General features: G+C 34.6%; 1 protein-coding gene across 2 annotated transcripts in view; it reads right to left on the bottom strand.

Moving 5' to 3' along the window:
• ccdc135 (coiled-coil domain containing 135) overlaps positions 1-14,271 on the bottom strand; it is an 80,930-nt gene that overhangs the window by 12,190 nt on the left and 54,469 nt on the right. For both annotated transcript variants that reach the window (XM_039763841.1, XM_039763842.1), the window contains exon 14: positions 2,617-2,727. In XM_039763841.1, coding sequence (XP_039619775.1) covers positions 2,617-2,727 — 111 coding nt within the window. The remainder of the gene's footprint in view (positions 1-2,616; positions 2,728-14,271) is intronic.

The raw sequence follows: 14,271 nt of genomic DNA, 5'->3' as shown, positions 1-14,271 counted from the left end.
TGTACTCAGAATGGAGTGAAAAACAAAAAAAAATCCAGTGAGTAGGAGTTTTGTGGAGAGAAATGTCTTGTTGATGAGTCAGAGGAGAATGGCTAGACTAGTTTGAGCTGGCAGACAGCTCAACAGTGGTGAGCTGAAAGCATTTCAGAATGTACAAAATACATCAAAACTTAAGGTGGATGGGCTAGAGCAGGAGAAGTTTCCAGTCCCATCAGCCAAGAACAGAAAGCTGCAGCCACACTGGTCATAGACTCATCAAAACTGAACAGTGGAAGACGAGAAAAATGTAATTAGGTCTGATTAATGTTGATTTCTGCGGAGTCATATATAAGGTGTGGTCAGCATTTTTTTGAGCACTGTTGCAGACCATTTGGATCTCTCCATAGCCATAATTTATGTCTTCTAATGGAAACTTCCAGCATGATAATAAGCAAAGCAAATTGTGTCTCAAACTGGTGTAATGAACATGACAATGAGTTCCGTGTTCTTCAGTAGTATATATTTATATATATTTCAGATAGAGTGGCTGAAGAAAGATTTTGCTTGGTGTTTGTATTTATTATATGTTGTTTGTGTTGTACTGATGTTGCTGTTATATAGGACACATGCATGCAGTAAGAATAACAATATACTTCAGTAAACAATATAGTTCAGTAAACTTGAACTTTAATTTTGTCTACAAGGTTTTACAGCATTACTATTTAGCAGCATGTCCACTCTTCCTCCAACCAATAATGAGAAAGAATTGAAAAGATAGAAGGTACCCTAACAGAAACTCACCAACATTGAGACAACGCTTATACTCTACCAATCTTGTGTTGTATGGTTTATCGATATGCTGTACATTCAATGCTATTTTGTTTTAAGATAGCGAATGACCTGAAAGGAAATATCATTAGATCAATCAATTTTGGAATCCATAACCATCAAAGTGCAAAATACAGGTGGATTTAGGGTTGACAGGGAGCCTATATATTAACTGTATTGACCTCCTGAAAACCTGTAAAACAAATGCTTGGAGGTTCTCAGAAAATACATTTTTAAAATATGTTAATGGATAAATCACTAAGTACTTGCTATTGGATGTTTAAGAACATATCATAGTAGCCAGCAGACACCTCATCACAGGCAAGAGGGGAAGGCAGCTGTCTGTAAGCACGTTAGAGGCTGGGTAGGGCAAAATGCTTGAATGGCATTTTTTCATAGCATTCCAAGGTTTTTAAGGCAGAGGTCAGAGAAAAAAATAAAAGTCTCACTCAGCTACAACATTAGAGCTTGCCATGATCTTAGTGATATTAGAGAATGTGACTGCAGAAAGCAGAAAGTAACAGACGTTGTTGATACCAACAGCATTTACACTGTAGAAGAGCTTTGCTCTCCCTCAGAATAAAACACTTTTTGAGTTTTGTGCTCTTAAGTAACTTGTCATGCGGTGCTGGTCTGTGGCAGGGTAGCGAATAGGTTTATGGCACAAAATTACATTAATTTGCCTGCAAGATGAAAAAAATTTCAGCACTGCACACACCACATCCAAATGCACTTATCTCATGAAAATTGACTGTTCTGTGTGATGCTGGTCAGAAGTAAAAAGTAGTAGAAGGCGGTGTGGGTTTTGTTTACGGATTACATACAGTATCTGTGTATAATGTAATGTGTCCACTTTAAGATATGCTAATATTGATAGCATTTTAAAAGCTATTTGATTGTATATTCCGCAGTACCTGAGCAAGATTTCCCAGAATAGAAACACAAAACCCCTTCATTAACATAGTGTATTTTCCACTCTAATACACATTCTTATAAACTTCCACTATCTCTCACTAATACAGATGAAGCTCATCTGTATATAAGCACTTCATAATAATACTTGTTTGCATATTTTTGACAATAAACATGACCCTTAAGATTGTATTTGTTGTTTTAGCATCTATTGTAGCAAATAACAACAATAACATTCTCAAGGCACTTACTCCAATTCAAGGGTGGGGAGGGCAATGCAGAAGATATACCTAGACAGGTTGCAAGTTCATCTTAGGGCACAGTCAAACACATACCAAAATACTAACTAACTAACTAACTAACTAACTAACTAACTAACTAACTAACTATCTATCTATCTATCTATCTATCTATCTATCTAAATTTATCTTGCTCAGCTGGAAGAATCCCAGCCCACCTGATACAAGTCAGTGGGTAACTGATGTTCTAGACTGTTTGAAATTGGAAAAAATTAAATTCTCACATAGATGATCTGTTCAAAACATTTTAAAAATATGGCAAGATCTAATTATCACAATTTTAGAATAAGCGTTTATATTAGGGAAAAGGACATTTTCCCTTATTTGTTGTTTTTAAAGATTTCCTCTTGCTATTGTCTCTCCTCTTTGTTGTATAAGTTAGACTTGATTGTATATACTGTTTTATTTTTCTTTAAATATAAATAAACTTAAGACTGGAACAGCAAAATAAGCAAAATGTATTACCCTAAATAATACTGTCATGCTATACAGTAATTGATTAACAATTGCATTATAATCATATAGTGTCACCCTGCTAATATTAAATTGCTATGGTTTGCAAAGGCATTTAAAACATAGTGCAATATATAATTCTTACCTCATTTTCAGACATCTTCACATGATTCTTTGCTCGTATCTCATCTTCCAAAAGGTTTGTAAGTAATTCATACAAAAGTAAGTTCTTTACAGGCTTTTCCATCGAGTTTACCTGAAAAAAATCACAGTGACACATAGTGAAAATTTTTATTATGTTGTCCTAATTCAAAGTGAGTTATGCTGCCCTACATTTACTGCAATATTAAGCAGCTCCAAATGAATAAGCAATATGATCCCTTTCTATACGCAGATTTTCAAGTCTTTTGCATATCAATAATTTTAAATTGCCCCTAGTGCCAGAGTCTCATCAGCACCATATTACATTTGTGTGTTAATGCAAGCAATTATCAAAAAATGAGTTTTCACAAGTTGTGTGTCAAGAATGATGTGGCCATGATGGATTGAGTATGTGGAAAAAAAGGCCTTTAACTACCATGGTAATCTAGTTGTCTACCATGTATTTTCAAGATATACTTTGACAGCTATTTTATCATTCTCTATTACTTGCCTTTCTTGCCCTTTATTAGGGCTTTGAGTTTGTCTGGTGGGTTGCCAAACAGATAAGGAGGGCATGAGACAATATAAAGGGCCAGCCAAGTCCCTAATAATAAAAGAGAATAGGCTGTAAACAATGCATTTCATCATTCTAGTGGTACTAGGTGTCCTGGAGAAGACTTGCACAGAGATGCTACCACTAAGGGGAGAGAAAGAGAGAGAGAGAGAGAGAGAGAGAGAGAGAGAAAGAGACAAAGATTGAGAAAGAGAGATAGATAATGTAATGGTTTGAATTTATGTATATGTTATATTTTATTGTCATTATTATTATTATTATTATTATTATTATTATTATATAAATATTACTCTTCTGATTTGTATGTATTTTCTGTTATGTTTGTGATTATGTACTATCCTTTTAAATGTGCCTCCATTCCATGTTTTGTGGATGAAGCCCATGGAGACGAGGCCACCATGATGTTACAACTGCTGGGTCCTCCTTTTGTACTTTAATTCAGAGTCAGAAGAAAAATATGGGAGTCAAAGATTTGGTTTGTATGTTTTTTTTCTGAGCATATTTTTTTGTTGGATTAACTGGTATTTTTGACTTGGTTTTCTTTTGATTTTCTGTTACAGATTGTGGATTTAAACTACATTGCCTCAAAATTGTTGTATAATATTTTTTGTCTATTTGCAAAGATTCTGCATTGCTTTTTCATCTTTGATCAGTTCTCTTCTAGGGCATTTGGATATATTTAGGGACATTTCTTTATATTTTGAACTTCATTCTAGTGTTACATACTTTGGGTCCAGCCAAACTGAAGCCTAAAGGTAGCATCCTAGGGTTAGCTGGACTGAGTTTGTATCATCTGGGCTGCTGGGTGGAAAGTCCTGACCTACTTTTTGTGGAGCTTTTTGGATGCCTCCATTTATCTGCCACATTTAGAAATCGATACCAAGACAGACAGTTAGACATATTTGTCCTGGACTGAAAAATAGAAAGCTAAACATCATGCTGATTGTGTCTACTCTAGATTGAAGTCTTGAGGTTCTTTTAAAGGTAAGCCCAAAAGCAAGGTGTTTCTCTCTAGATTGCATCACATTGTAAATAGCCCTTTGAAATGAAGCCACCGAAAAGACATGTCACCTTTAAGGACTACAGAATATTGGAGGGACATATTGATCCCTGGGTTTATAGTGGCATTGAACATTTTTGTGGTTTGAGTCACAGTGTTGATGATTGTTGCATTTTATACTTAAAGAAAAAAGAATAAAAACAGGTCACAGTGACTGTAACAAAGGAAAAACAAAACTCTCTGAAATAATGATTAATCTTTTAAAGCTAAATTTTATGAATAAGATTCTTACTCAATCACAAGGATTTTATCTGTTCATAACATAAAGATGAACATGAGCATGAACAGGCTAAACAGGTTTTTCCACATACACAATGGAAGATTAATTAGATTTTAACAAAAACTAACCTAACCTGATTTTTTTAATTTAAAAATTTTAAATGGTTGATTTTTTCAATCAGAAAAGTGTGCAAGAATGTTTTTTAGCTTCTCCTTCCTACCAAGTGTTCTGTATAATGTATATTTAGTCAGCATCACATTACATGACTTTTCTAACAATTTTCAGTCATAGCCTTTATTTAACTAACCTTAAGAAAATGAGCTGTAGAAAGTTGTACCATGTGTACACTACTTATGCAGAATAAACTTTAAGGCAGAGATGCTATTCTCAGCTGTTCTTACACACAATGATCATATAATGTGTTCCATCCTTCTTTAACCTACAGAGTATAGAAGCCAACAGTAATGCTGATATTCTTTGAGTATCTAGGCTTTAAATATAATCTTCAGTAACACACTACTTTTTCCTATGTACAATGCAGAAATTTTCTGAAAAGATACCTGCCCGAAGTACCTAATCATCCATTAATATCTATGCGCCGAAATTACTTTAACTTATAATAGTGAAGATACTGGCATTATTTTCAGATTCTATCCACTTATTTCAAAGAGTGGAAGATCTTAGACAAAGATTACAATTGAATGCTTCAATCAGAATCTCATATAAGCAGTAGAATTCTATTATTCACAAGATACATTCGTCTAAAATCGGTGTTAAGCATGAAGTATTTTGCCTAAAAGTTTTACATCATATCTTGATTAAGATTTAAAACTCAGCTGGGACAACATAAAAACTGTAAACAAAGTCATAAAGCACATGCCTTGCTAGTTCATATGTTCTGAGAAAGTGCCACACTTGAACATTTTGGGGAAACATTCTTATCTGTCAGAGAGTGTTGGATTTACAATCTCTCTCAATTATTTATTAGCATTATCTTGAGTAACACCAAATGGCTTAAACTTGAAATGCAGTTTTGATGTTTTGATTGTATTTCTGACTGAACTATGTATTACTGATTCTAAAGTGATTTATAACTTCTACAAAAATGTAAAAACTATATAACACGTTTTCATGACATTACCCTCTATCATGTGTACACATGTGCTCAGCAACAAATGCTCACTTAAAAATGAACAGGCAATCATAACAGTTTTTTAAATTGAAAACCTCCATCTATTCTGTCAAGCCAATCATACTAAAATTAGTTCAGCCATTGTCCTTGCACCATCCATTATTAGCATTATCAATACATAATATTTTTTTTCAAATAAGTATACACCGTAGGCATTACCTTTGACACCAGTCTACAGTATCTTTTGCTACACACATTAGAAATATTTCCACCTGCTTTTTGCAGCTAACAATATAGGACAATTAAGATATTTTCTTTGTATGCAGCATACAGAGAAGTTAAATCATATAGTTATTTCTAGTTGAATTGACTGCTGCAATGTGTTATTTACAGGCTATTAAAATGGTTTTACATATAGCTTTCAGTTAATCCAAAATTCTGCTATAAGGATTACTATTTGAACTGTGAAGAATGACCATATTACAATGCAAAGACTGGAGCTAATTTCTAGATTCTCACTATAACATACAGATTTTTAAAATACTAAAGTCGTATTTACTTTACAGAGCTTATTTATGCATACATTACAATCTCAAGATGTCAGTTTTCTCAAATTAGAAACATGACTTCAAAGCTGTGGAATGATTTGACTGAGTGTTAAATTCAGACCAAAGGTTCACTTAGTCTAGTATACCTTGAATTGAGCATGGCAATCATCAGAAGCCTCATTTTTAAAGCTTGCATATTCATGAAAAGAGGCTTGTGATGTGCATTCACTTCCCACATAAATGTTGGGATTTATAAAAGAAAACTTGATAGGGGAACAGGTCAGGTCAGGTTGAGGAGCTTGCACTGGTAGAGCGTGTTGCCGCACCCACCACACGACAAAACAACTCGGGATCCTGGTTGGTAACCCCCCCCAGGCAGACACATGGTCCAGTCCTATTCCCTGGAAATGACTATCTATCTGCCGCAGCCAGGTGTTTGCAACTGGAGAGCTGATGAGGGAACATGTCTTTATTTATGGCAACTCTAATTCATTCATACAAACATTTTAGTGAAACTGAATAATGATGACACCCCTGATTAAGTTGGGAAAGGCAGCCAAACCAGCTAAATGACAACCTGAACGCATAATTCATATTACTGAGCTGTTAATAAAATGTGTATTGACATGATAAACATTGTCACACACATGAAAATAGGAGACAGCTAAAGGGCCTGAGTAACAGTAATTCCATGCCAGACCAGAGGGTAGTGAGTTGCGCTAACTGCCTTTCTCGATCCCTTGCAGACCATTTTCAGGAAATCCTGCATGGTTCCAGTGGTTCTACTGATGTCACTTCTAGTCGTGGTGGTGGAGAGTAGTGGGGGATATGGCAGTTGATGATGTCACTTCTGGTCCAAAAGACATCACTTCTGAGTCCAAAGCTATTGATGATGTCACTTCCAGTTCCGGGCCCGATGATGTTACTCCTTCCACGGGTGGCTGCCCCAAACCTTTATGATGCTTTTGTGTTGTTCTTGTGACAACATATTACGCCTCAAAAGGGATCAATATAACATACTGTATAGACATATTTTATCTCCCTTTTAAGAGAGTCACTGCAGCATATTTACACTGAAGACATTTTTTGGTTTTCCTTCAATTTATATTGCCTACCTGTTGTTACTTCTCAGGGGCAGGTCAGAAATATGTCAGCCAAGCTCTATTCCATCATATCCACTGTACTAATAGGCCATTAACTGACTGTTGAGGCACTATATCCATTTTTGCTTTGTGTGGGTGATTTTGCCTTCATAAAAAGACAATTTGCAGCAGTGCCTGGTTCTCCTCACAATTTACTGCACTCATATTGCAATAAGAGCATCTGGAGAAAACAAAGCTGGTTTTGTTAACCATGAGCAGTTACATTCCATTAATGTACAAGTCATCTGTGATGTCAAGATGTGGCTGGCAAATGGAGTGTCTCAGGGGACTAGATCGACACATTATTAATTTCTTTTGAGGCACAGCAGCTTTGGCAGATGTGATGGGAGTGTATGTAGTGAATGGCTTACTTGTAAGGTAATCGGCCGAACTTTCTGTGTTTCATATGGCTTGTACTACTCATTATAACAGCAATCACATGATCACATGTGCCAGATGATAGAGGCTACCTGCATAGACACTGGCACCTTGTGCCTTTAATAGACCCCCCACCCCGCAGAGCACAGAAGAGAAAAGCTATAATGCTGAGCATGATCTTGCACTCTCAATTGCTGAGCACAACACTATACTCTTGAATGTAGATGTACCTGTGTGTCAAGTGACAGGCTGCTCTACCAGCCAATGATATTATACAGCATTATGACTGAATATGTATGATGCTGATTGGCAGCCTTCATATATGGATGTTTCAGGACAGTGTCCAGGGGATATTTAACTACGCATATTTACAAGAGTATTTATATTTATAAAGGGTAAATTGTGTAAAAATATGTGTATGCTAGGTTTTATACATCTGATTTGCTGTTGTTGTTTTTTGGCATATGCATTTTCCTAGTGTTTTGATGTGCACATATTTTCATTCTTGAATCCACATACAAGGCCATGGAAACCTACTTTATACTGTTGCCATTTTGTTAAGTTACCAATCCTGCTTTTAAAATGTAACACTAGAAATACCAGAAGCATTGAGATGACATCTTTCAGTATGCCTTGCTGATATTGCATAATGGTCAGGAGATGATGGGTGGCAGGCAGGCTTTGGTCGTCAGAATTATGATTTTGCCTGTTATAATGACAACCCTCAAGCCAAGTTTTACTTTCTCCAGGAATGTTGTTTACAGGTGTTTCTGCTTTCTTCTCCTTTGTTGTCAACTAGCCATATCTCAGTTATAAGGTTAATGGCATATGATAGTGTCAAATTTGTTTATGTTAATCATTCAGACTCATTCACTTTCCTTTGTGTTAATCATTCAGATTCATTCACTTTTATTTCATGTTTAATTTATTGTGTGTGGTTGTATGGTTTCATAATTTACTGTATTTGTACTATATTTATGAATTTGTCTAATGCTGTAAACTTCTATTCCATGAAAGGAGCTATATAAAATGAATTGACTGAAGTGAATTGAATAGCCAGTCTCAACACAAACTAAACAAAAGTTGATCATCATTTAATCTTTTTTTCTGGTAAAAAAATTCCTAAGTTATACTACCTCCAGTCAATTACGCCTTTGACTTAAAGGAATACTCCAGCCAAAAATGATAGTTATTGTATTTGTTACTTTTTCTATGTAATTGATACTGATGGCCTAAAAAATTAATAATTGTTATAGTTTTAATAGTTTTGTGTAGAACAGTTATAACAAGATTTCTGATACAATGGATTTCAGTGGGGCCAGCCACGGTTAATGCTAGGGAGCAGAAAACATGAAAAAATATCATGTTACTTGAGTTGCAATTCCATCTGTCAATTGTATGCTCACAACATCAAAAACACATGTATTTTTTGTTAAAATATTGTTATAAAATACTTATTAAAGTGCAAAAAAGTGAACTGGGTTTAAGTAAATACGCATTTTTGAATTGAAGACTCTGCTATCAAGCAGCAAATAGGTGTTTGGGTTATGGGGTTTGTTGGTACTTTGTATTTGGAGGTTTAAATTTGCACTGCCATCTTTTAAAGGGAAGTGTGATGACATCAAAAATCATGTAACTAACCAATGTACTCATTGTTATGAACAATATAATGGTACCTGTGAAAAAAAATGGACAACTCAAACTAAATATTAATTAAGAATAAAAATAAAAAATAATAATTGTACATAAAACATCACAAAAATGAGAGATTCAAGGTTCTAACAATAAAAATAAATAACTCTCATACATTCTGCATCATGTAATGAAATAGACTCACTTGGACAAAGGACTGAAAGTCAGTAAGGTAAATTTAAATAATTCCTATTTCATTTGGGAAAAGCTATCCAAATTGTAGTTGTATAATGGATAATTTACCTGATTAAAAATGCAAATGTGAAAGAAGCAAATAAGATTTTAAACACCATTGAAATGCAGCCACTCCCAGACTCCACTCCTTAACATATGATTGGCCAGGGTCCAAAGAACAAATAGTATGTGCTCAGAGGAAGTGTGATCCATCAATGAGGTATGTGGAATTTCTGTATTTTCTGTTTCACCTACTCCTTGTAAATTTCTTAAATACCAGAGAGTCAGCTGTTTACCATAACAGACTCTGTATCACATGTACTACACTGATTATAAAATATCACCCAAGGGAAAAATCATTCAGTTTTATGCCTATTGTATATGCTGAGTTGAATTACCGTATTTTCCGGACCATAAGACGCACCTGACCATAAGACACATCCAGTTTTTAGAGCAGGAAAACAAGAAAAAAATATTCTGAACCAAATAGTACCGGTATACTAAAATATTTATTAAAATAAAGCAAAACACAGTAATATTTAACAGCGTAAACTTAACAGTGGTGTTAAGAACCATCATCACTTCCATTAACAAATGAGGAAAGACTTAGAGGTTCAAGCACTTTTCTAGTTTTCTGGAAACCCCAAAAACTCATCATCGCTATTGGCAGAATTTATGAAGCTCAGTTGCTCACAATCACTTATATAATACTTTCTTTGCTATCTTCATATATAATATTATCTTCAGTTCCATCTAAGACATTGTTAATGCCACATTTTTTGAATGATTGTGCAACGATTTCTTCCTTCACTGACTGCCATGATGTTTTAACCCATTCACAATCTTGAGTGACAGTGGGCCTCTTCATTCGTCCAGTAGGAGTCAGATCATGATTCCCAGCAGTCATCCATTTGTTCCACTCTTCTCTCATAAAGACTTTAAATGGTTTGTTGATTGAAACATTGAATGGTTGCAACTGGCTGGTAAGACCCCCAGGAATTACAGCTAGATGAGTCTTCACCTCTTTAAATCTGTTTTTTGTTGTTTCGCTAATATGTGCTCTGAACAGTCAAGCACTAATAAAGCAGATTTTTTCAGACGCCCTCCAGGACATTTGGACCACACTTTTTCAATCCATACTTTCATTCCATTTTCGTCCATCCATCCTTTTTCATGAACATGTACAACAACTCCTTGTGGAATAACATCGTTTGGAAAGGTTTTCCTTTTGAAAATTAGCATCGGTGGCAATTTGGTGCCATCAGCACAGCAGGACAACACAGCAGTGTAATGTGTTATCTCATGTCCTGAGGTTTTCACGGTTATTGTTTTGGCACTTTTGAGGTCAACTGTCTTATTAGATGGCACATCAAAGGTTAGCGGGACTTCATCCATATTCCCAATCTGGTCCATTGGAAAATCATTTTTTTTCCTGGCATTAATTACAAATTTATGAAAAGACAGAATCCTCAATTCATATTCTTGTGGCATTTTTTGTGCAATTCTAGTTTTGGTGTGCATAGCAAGGCCACTTCTCCTGATAAATCTGTAGCACCATGATGGTAAGCCAGTCAAATCCTTAATGCCTTTCTCTACAGCAATGCATTTGGCTTCATAGATGATCATTTTTGTAGAAACTGAGAAGCCCATATTCCGGTGACGTGTGATCCATTCTTTCATGTCCATTTCTAACTGTGGCCATTTTGCCATTTCCCACTTTTGAGGGGAAAAAAAGTGCGTCTTATGGTCCGAAAAATATGGTATGATGTATTTGAGTATTTTTTATGTTTAGGGTGTACTGTTGCTATCATTCTTTAACGTTTGAGGACACTCAACTTTCTAATACAGTGAAATGGAAGATATGCAGTCATCCTTGATAATTCTTATCAGTTTCTGCAACCTTTCAGGGGGGCAGCTGTCTACAATTCAATGTTGTCTCACTTGATAAACAAGTTATAGCTGTAGTATCCAAATTAACAACTGTACATCTGAATATGTATGGATATTGCAAATGCTCTCCAGTGGGATGGTGTTTTGTGAATTCACATATTTAAATTTTTTAAACTATTTAACTACTTAAGAAATTTCCCAACTCTGCTCCACCCAGACGTTCAGGGGCACCCGCTTCATGACTTGAATTAAGTCTTAACTGACTCCACATATCTGCTCTTTAACTTGAAACAAATGTACAGTAACATAAATCTGATTTCTTGTTTTAATTTGGAAACAAAAGTTTAGCTTCATAACTACTCAAAGACAAGCTACTGATTATATTGCTACAACAAACCATTAAAACAAACTGTAGGTCTGGCACTGCAGATGAGTCCCTTTGCTACAATCTATAAATGATACTAAGGAATTACTTAATGTGTATAAACCATGGAGATAATCAGTTGTGTGGAGGGTGTGCATTATTTTTCTATATATAAAGTATATAATTTTTTTACATTAATTTTGTGCCTGTGAAGGGGTTGGTGGCAGGACTGGCACTCCAGCCACTGTAAAAATCTCACACTGTTCAGTGTAGTGCTGAGATGTCACTCATTGCACGGGAGATGCGAGTGGTTTTCTGTGTGGTGATTGAGGCAAAACGCGTTAATTGATGCATGCTCCCAACTTCCTGTGAATTATAGTATATTATATTTTTAGGAAGGAATCCACCCAATTTTAAAATTAATTGGTTTTCACAAAACTCAGATGACATGGATGGATTAGGGAGCCTAATAGCGGAAGCAGACAGCCTGTATGGCTTCTATTTAAGGACACACCTGACATTGTTACTCTTTATTAAAATTTTTATGGGAAAGGACTCTGTGAGTCAAGTTTTAAATGCTTTTGAAAGCTCTTGTCCTGGCTATTCTTTGGAATTGTGTCATCATATTCACACTTAGAATTTTTGGCTTAAATAATTATTTAGCATTTATTGTTATGATTATATTTTGTATGCAATTGTTAAGATTACACAGATTGTGGTTTTCGGTTTTCTATTTTGTATGGGGAACTCTGGTAAGTTTTCTTGACTTGTAGAATGATCGGACTGATGACTTTCCCATCAGATTTTATAGTTTATTTATACTGTAGTATTAACTAGTTTATTCTGTTTGTTCTACCAAGAGTGCTTACTAAGCTTACTAAATAGGCTTGTTGTGGTGATATAATCAGCAGCAAATATTTAAGTATTTGCAACTGCACAAATAGGAATAATTTTAGCTATTTGGGACAGTTGCTAAAGTATTATTATTCAAGCTTTCCAAATGACACAAATCTAATTCCTCTTCTCTTGTTAGCTTTATCAGTCATTTTTGGTAGTGTGGGTCTGGCATAGTTTTACTTTGATATTTTTAAACTGTACTGGTATTTGCTTTGCTCCTCCTGCTTGTTTAATCAGTTTCACAGCACAGTAAATGTGTGACTCACTTAGGCAGGAAAGCCTCTCCACAAACCAAGGTGATGAAATAAAGCCATTCTCTGTGCATATTCCCCAAAACACAACTTTGTAATAATATCATTTATGGCAGTGAAGGAACATAAGATTCTGATACAAATATTTGCCATCGATTAACTTAGTTTTCAAAAAAATTAATTTGAAGTGTGCATGCTGAAATAGCTCTTCTCAAAAAATTACTTTATTTACTGACCAACATGCTACACAAGATATATTTTTTGCTTGTATAAACTTATAATGTGACTGCAAAAGCAATATATAATAAGTTGTTTTGTCATTTAGGAATAAAAAATGTTTCAGTTATAACAACTGACATAATTTAATTATGTGGTGGCCATTTTGTGTCGCCAGAAGCAAAAAGAAAAATAACTAAATGCTAAAAAAGACCACAAACAGGTTAATGAACCTGACATACGGAATAGCTTTATACTTGTTCAGAATTCCCCAGAGCAAAAATGATTACATTTACTGGCCATAAAATTCTATAAATTAATTTACTGTGTAACCAATGCAAAGAATAAAAAAAGAGGAAAGAATAAAAAATTAATGACATTAGGAAAACTTCTAAATAACTGTACTGTAACCCTCTTGGAAAAATAAATACTATAAGGGAAACTTGCCTGAAATTGTAGTTCTATTTAAACTATGACCAAATTAACATTTTCACAAAAAGTGTGCTGGTGAGTTACTAGTCTGCTTCAATAAGCCACTACTCTATAGTACTTCATTTTCAAATTTAATCAGGAAATAACACCATAATTCATTCCATTGACTCTAAGTGAAAAGTCAGATAATAAAAACTAATTTTCGCAAACACCCTGTGAAAGTGGGTTTTCATTAGAAAGATCAATCTACTCCTATAATTAATTTTATATTGGTAAATACAGGTACAATTAGATTAATTATGAAAACACTAATACAAAGAAGTATTTGCACCACACTGTAAAAGTAATAAAGCAGTATATGAGTATTATTATTTTCTGAAGTCAATATTTAGCCTGTTGATCTTGGTTATTTATATAATTAAAATGGAGCATAATCCTTAAACAGCATTATGCTTTCAATGCCCATTTTTAGAAATTAAAGATTTCTAGTAGCATTAAATTTATGTTTGAAAAAATTATTTATCCATTCAGGATTAGCTTGATTTTCAAGTGAACCCATATCACTACTTCTCTGATGAACTGATAAGATGCCAAAATACAATGGCCCTCTGAATTTCACAGGGTTCTTTTGTTAAAGTTATTATTTGAAATATGACCTGTTTATATTTAAGGTAAACATAGGTTATGTT

Source organism: Polypterus senegalus, chromosome 9 (genome assembly GCF_016835505.1).
Source record: "Polypterus senegalus isolate Bchr_013 chromosome 9, ASM1683550v1, whole genome shotgun sequence".
NCBI classification, from domain to species: domain Eukaryota; kingdom Metazoa; phylum Chordata; class Cladistia; order Polypteriformes; family Polypteridae; genus Polypterus; species Polypterus senegalus.
This window is presented reverse-complemented; position numbering and strand designations above follow the sequence as displayed.